Below are 6510 nucleotides of genomic sequence, written 5' to 3'. Positions count from 1 at the left end.
AAAAAGATTGAAATTGTAGAGAGAGAAAGGGAAAGTAGGTAGGGTAGAGAAGGGAAGGGTACAGCGAGACCATGTGAGGTTAATGATATTAGGAGGAGGGAAGCGATTGGGCGAACAGGAAGAACGCCAGCCTGGCATCCAACTAAGCCTCTCCACTCACTCTCCCTATTACCCTTTCATTGTCTTTTTTTATTTTATAATAAATAATATAGGCTAAAATTATAAAAATACTTTTAAAATTTTCGTTAATAGTTTTCAACCATTTTTTTAAGTTAAAAAACACACTATAATTAACAAATAATTATTAAATTTTAAAATAACGTTAATATTCTTTATTTTTACAAATAGAAATGTTGATTTTTTTTTTATAATTTAACTTATATATAATAAAATTTTAGTCTATGGTTTTAAATTTTGAATATTAAAAATTATCTAGTATATAATATATATTATTAGACGCCATTTAAAATGGCTTGTGGAGCCTATCATCATCATGAAATTATAATAATAATAATAATAATAAGTATTATTATAATCAAAAGTGGAAACTCCACTTTATATTAAAATTCTACCTATTTTATTATTTAGTTATTAGCCTAATATTTATTTGTTTCTTTTGCATGCCAATCTATGAAAAACAGAATTTTTTTTATTTATAAAAAAGAACAAAGATTTTATTAATAAATGTAGTCTAAGATATTAATTTATTATACACAGAGATTTGTGTCACACAATTCAAACTTTTTAAATTATTTATTTCTCTCTTCGTTGTATTATTGATTTAATTAAATATTTGTTCGTTTTGGTCAATTACATATCAATTCTATCGTTTTAACTAAATTTAAAAATTCATTTAAAATTTTTTAAATAAAAGGGTGATATTTTTTATTTTTCCTTTAATATGATTTATTATTATTATTATTATTTTCTTAAATGAGTATAAGAGAGGGTTACAAGGCGGCATGATTTGATTGGTTGGTTATTATTTAAAGAATATTAATTATTTTCGTAATTGAGAAAAGAGGAAGTTTTGAGTGGGATAATAAGTATGGTGGATGATACTGCTTCAGCACTCTGATTTTTTTAAAAGTTTTTAATTTTAATTTTATTTAAAATTATCCAATCAGCCGTCTCTAAGCAACATGGATAAGGTGTCCGACAATTTAATAATAGGTACGACAGACACATTTATCTGTCACAATCCTACTTTTACAAAACTTGTGTCTCTCTTCCAAATTAATTCTTTTGGTCCCAAAAATAGTTTCAAATTATTTATTTTTATTGCTTTTTTTAAAAAAATTAAAAGTGCTATTAAATTTAGGAGGATTAGAGTCTAGAGGTAGTTTTTTTTTTTTTTTTTTTTTTTTTTGTATTTTTAAATCTTTAGAATATGTAATTTGTATTATAATTCTAATATATACCATTTATTTTACTTCAAAAAAATAAAAATTAAGTATATCTTAATCTACCTCTACTAATAATTATACCTAATTTTTAGTTGAAGGTAAGGATTCGAACGCCTTTGTGACAAATGTATAAGATTCGGAGACAATGCTAAAGTGAGCCTGACTTAAATTTTCATGCCTCCACTTATTGTACTAATAAAGTTTAAGATAACAACTCTACTTAACACCAAAAGCAAAATCACGAGAGTCAAACAATGTCAAACCAATAACATAATATCAATAAACATTTTATACTATTAAAATGAGTTAGATTATAAGTATTCTAACTCAGTTTTATCGATTTTTATGATATAATTGAAATATTGATATATATAGGTAGATTACCACAACAATAGAACACTAAAAAATATAAGCACAATTTACATATAAGCTTAAAATAAATAACTAAATTAAACCATGCTAATTTAAAAAGAGAAGAAAATATAGTGTGGTAATTATTGAGGGAGGAAATAAAAGTAGCAAATGTCAACACCCTTACCTACAACTCCACCTAACTTATGGTTAAAAGGTAATGATATCATCCAACATTGTTGCATTATTGGAGTAATTAATCACCATTCTTAAAGTTTTTTTCTTTTTTGATTTAACCTTTATAATTATTATTATTATTTTTTTTTTTTTTTACAAAGATAAATTTGTGCATTATATCAAATCTTTGATCACAAGAAATATATGATAAGCATTTAGACATAGGTGAAAGGTTAACATCGAAGTCACTCTTAGAAGCAAAGTCTATTAGAGTTTGAAAACAAAATTACACCTTACTCTAATAAAATAATAATGATAATAATAATAATAATAACAATTTCTTGGTTTAGTGATGAAATTAAATATGGTATGCTTTAATCAAAGATGCCATACGATTTAAACTCCTTTAAACCATAGGGATTTAATTAAAATTAAAACGATATCGCATGGATTAAATATATAATTCAAACTAATATATTTGATGTTGTAGAACTAACTAGGTGATGGACTTGCATTTTCAACCAAAGAGATAGATACGCACATTATAATCAATTGTCCAGAGTTCGACACTCATCAAATTCACTCGATCCTAAATAGAGTTTTCATTTACCTCAAAGTCTACAATGCTTGCGATTGGTGCTGAACGATCTTAACGTAAGTAAGCACCATCGATTCACAGCTTTGACACAGTCAATGCTGCAAAGACCACAAATTATGGAAGTATGAGAATTGAACTATAATAGCTCAGCTGGTTTTAAGTTCGGGTTAAATACTACCTTAGTTTTCGTACTTTTAAAAGGTTCTTTCTTATTCATGTACTTTCAACTTTGTTCATTTTGATCTTTGTACTTTTAAAAAACCGATCATTTTAATTCTTGTTTGCAAAATTTTAATATAAACTTTATAAACTTGATTAAAAATGAAGGGCAAAAATGGTCACAGATCAAAATGAATGGACTTAAAATAAACAAAGTTGAAAGTATAATGATCATGATAAACCAAAAAGTACGAGGATCAAAGTAGTATTTAAACCTTTTTCAGTTATATACCCAAGGCTTTTGCATTCACAATGCTCGGAGACGCAGCTGGAGGTGGAGCGTTCTCATCAAGGAATGGTTCTACTCGGTTCGGATCGGCCCAAACGGGATATTGTTTAATTTTTCCCTGTGGTTAGAGAAGCCAGTGTTTTAAGCTCAAAATGCAAGCCAGATCAGAAGAACAATCCAAATGAAAATAAAATAAATTTATGGGATCCAAATTTATAGGTTGCACACCAGAACATTAAGAGCAGCGAGTGTCGCCATTCCTTCACGAGTCCACTACATGATGGTTATGAAAGAAGGTCAATGCTTCTGTAAGGATATCCTCATTTCACCGTCAAACTAGGCAGAGATTTACCTTGGAAGCGGAAGCAATGTGAGGTACAATGATCGCATTCTTCATATCAGCAAGCCCAGGTTTCATGTATGGTTCATCCTAACCAAAGAGTGATGAAATTAGACATGTTAACCTACTACAGTTAAAGAGAAAGTGAGCCACTCGTAAGTAGAAATACCTCGAAGACATCGAGGCCAACTCGAAACATCGGATTCTCTTTTAAATGCTCGACAAGGGCTGCTTCATCGATCACGGGTCCCCTACTACAGTTAATGAGAATTGCATCCTGCAGTTATAATATAATTTAAAGAAAACATAAGTTTAAATGTAATCAATCAGGAATCCCTGTAATACGGTCGAATAGGGTCGGGAGAATCAAAACTATAATCGAAGGTTGAAAAGAGCCTTAGCAAGCTTCACCTTCTTCATGGCTTTAAGACTTTCTTTGTTCACCAGATGGAATGTGGTTTTATCCAGTACTGGATGAAGACTTATCTATAAATCCAAAGGAACGCACAATAGCAAATTTATGTTACATAAGGGAAGATGAGCTCTTCAAAACCATGTTAATTAATCACATCAAAGTCGTACCACATCAGCCTCTCGAAGCACCTCATCCATGGATGATGCTCTTCTCCATGTCACAGGAACCTCACCGTTGGCTTTTAGGAACTCGCCATAGGCTGCAATTAAACAAGCATTTTAGCTAAAGAAACTCAAACTCATTGCTTATAAGAATTGTCGATTAAGACGTGCCTGTAACGAACTTTTCGAGCCTGGTTGACTGATAAAGATCAAAGTAGATCAGGTTCATCTTAAACCCTTCTACCTGCAAGAATATAACAAGAAATCATGAAGGGAAAACAGGTGCTATACCATAAACTCATAAACAATTGAGTTAGGAAAATTTCCATCATTCTTGCATAAGCAGATCCAATACGACCAGCTCCAATCACACCAACAGTCTGGCCTTTCAGCAAGTTTCCAACAAACCTAGTAAAAAAATTACTTCAAATTTGTAGGGCCACTTTGGATGCCTATTTTTAAAAGATAACCCAAATCATGGCAGATACTCATACAAATTTGGAAGCCATCCATCATAGCGGCCTGCCCTCATGAACTCGTCAGCTTCAACGATCCTTCTTGCAGCTGCAAGAGAAAGTGAAGCTGCCAACTCTGCTGTAGTTTCTGTAAGTACTCCCTAAACAAATAAGAAATGAATGATCTAAATACCTGCCTATATCTCAGTACATGCAGAATCAAATTTAAGAGGTACAAAATAACAATTCGAGTAGTAACAGTTTACAGAGCCAAATAAACTTACAGGAGTGTTTCCTACAGCAATACCATACTTATTAGCAGCGTTAACATCTACATTATTGTAACCAACAGCCATATTACTAAAAGCTTTGCCTCCGGCTCTGCTTAATGCAGAAAACAGCACCTCTCCCCAATCTTCAGTCAACTGAAACATCCAAGAAAACAAACCTCAGAATCACAAGTACGGAAACTCATTAGGAATTGTACGGCAACCAAACGTTTTTCCAATTTCAATCCATCAGGAGCCGCATGTAAACGCTCAGATATCATCACATTTAGATTCTTAAAATCCTATAATCAACTAGTTTTAATGTAGAGATTAACCTTCCATCTCTTCTTTCCTCTACGACTCTAATCTATAATTCATTCAAATCGACTCAAACTAGCTAATATGCATACAAACTTTCTGATTGACAAGAACTAGTACGATTAGGTTCAAATACCTGTCCAATAACGCCGTCGCACTTATCGCCGATGAGAGCAACAATATCCTCCACCGAGAGTATCGTCTTCTTCTCGGTACAGATCTACAACACGAAACGAATGCAAAAAATTTAATCCACATCAAAATTGCCGCCAGGAAGCGGAAACAGGCGGGAAACAAAGAGAAAAACACAAGAAAAATTACTTCAACTCGGCAATCTTGTTCGATCAAGAGATTGATCCAGCGAGTTCCAGGCATAGGCTTGGTGCTTACAACTCTGTACTTTCCATTAGGATTCCACACTTCAATTTGAACCGGCTTCGCCATTGGAGCCAAACCTTCAAAGCTTCAGAGCTCTTCTCCACCGCTAAAACTGTGCAATTGCTGAAGCCTTCCATTTCAGTTGGTTTTTTAAAATTTCTACTATAATCAGGTACAACGCAAGTACAGTAGGAGGTCTTTTAAATCCAATAGAATCTGAGAAAATTTATGACTATTGACTTTTCGTTTGTTTGACCATATGATTTGGTGGGCTGTGTTGTAGTGGATTTTGGATTTGGAGGGATTTGTGTCTCTGCTTTGCTTCAGGATGGAAGTTGTTGGACCTCTCGTTTTGGTGAAAATGGATAATAACGATATAGTCCTTTTAAATTCGCGCCACGTTAGTCCCTTCTATCCTTAGTAGTTTAAATGACGGAAATACCCCTGAATACTTGGGCCATATTATTAATTTTCGATTTTATATTTGATTTAAAAATTATTGAACAATATATATATATATATATTTTTAAAAAATATCATTTTCTATATTTTGTTCAGTCACGGTTTATAACTAGTCCTCGTTGTATTATACCTAGCTATCATTTAGATCTAACTCTATTCAAAATTCTAGGGTTTATCTCAGCTTTCGACGCTCGTTCGATGATTGCTGAGCGATTTTCAGAGGTAATGATAACGTGGTTGATTTTTCCTCATTCGCAATCGGTTTTGCTATAGCATCAGTGGCTCTATCTAATCGCCCTCCCTTCCCGAGCGTAATTTGTGAGATCCTATATCAATTGGAGAGAGAAACGATATATTCCTTATAAGAGTGTGAAAACCTCTTTCTAACAAATGCGATTTAAAAACCGTTAGGCTAACGACGATGCATAACGAGTCAAAGTGGACAGCATCGGTTAGTAGTAAACTTTGACTATTACAAATGGTATCAGAGCAAAACACGAGGCGATGTGCCGGCGAGAATGTTGAGCCAAATTTTACGAGCTTATACGTACAATATAGCATCGATATATTCAAATTCATAATAATTTATTTTTATAAATTATTTTCAATTTTTATTTAATTAAGTATGGTAGTATATGAGCCCACGTTAATCTCACTGAACCAGAGAAAAATAATATTAAAATTAAAAAAAAAAAAAAATGGGGATTTCAATTTTCTGTTGGAACTGTTTTG

General features: G+C 32.2%; 1 protein-coding gene across 2 annotated transcripts; it reads right to left on the bottom strand.

Moving 5' to 3' along the window:
- Positions 1 to 2359: 2359 nt before the first annotated feature.
- LOC111811219 (glycerate dehydrogenase) lies at positions 2360 to 5438 on the bottom strand. 2 transcript variants are annotated; one of them, XM_023697975.1, is made up of 13 exons: positions 5260 to 5438; positions 5075 to 5158; positions 4636 to 4776; positions 4391 to 4512; positions 4223 to 4304; positions 4068 to 4140; positions 3903 to 3994; positions 3732 to 3806; positions 3490 to 3597; positions 3333 to 3410; positions 3209 to 3253; positions 2967 to 3098; positions 2360 to 2630 (listed from the first exon to the last, which is right to left on the bottom strand). In XM_023697975.1, the coding sequence occupies exons 1-12, from the start codon at positions 5380 to 5382 to the stop codon at positions 2976 to 2978; spliced, it is 1146 nt and encodes a 381-aa protein (XP_023553743.1). In that variant the 5' UTR covers positions 5383 to 5438; the 3' UTR covers positions 2360 to 2630; positions 2967 to 2975. The 2 variants fall into 2 exon arrangements, with proteins under 2 accessions (XP_023553743.1, XP_023553741.1); XM_023697973.1 differs by having other exon boundaries at positions 2984 to 3098.
- Between the last annotated feature and the right edge of the window lie 1072 nt (positions 5439 to 6510).

This window comes from Cucurbita pepo, chromosome LG15 (assembly GCF_002806865.2).
Source record: "Cucurbita pepo subsp. pepo cultivar mu-cu-16 chromosome LG15, ASM280686v2, whole genome shotgun sequence".
Taxonomy (NCBI): domain Eukaryota; kingdom Viridiplantae; phylum Streptophyta; class Magnoliopsida; order Cucurbitales; family Cucurbitaceae; genus Cucurbita; species Cucurbita pepo.
The sequence above is the reverse complement of the archived record's forward strand: the minus strand, read 5'-3'. Positions and strand labels throughout refer to the sequence as shown.

Excerpts from the sequence above, each read along its gene's own strand:
- LOC111811219 (XM_023697973.1), bottom strand. The coding sequence starts at position 5,382 with ATGGCGAAGCCGGTTCAAATTGAAGTGTGGAATCCTAATGGAAAGTAC. Across the intron at positions 4,513-4,635 it reads TTGCTGTAGGAAACACTCCT|GGAGTACTTACAGAAACTAC; the intron begins GTAAGTTTATTT and ends TTATTTGTTTAG. Across the intron at positions 2,631-2,983 it reads TGTGAATGCAAAAGCCTTGG|CATTGACTGTGTCAAAGCTG; the intron begins GTATATAACTGA and ends TGGTCTTTGCAG.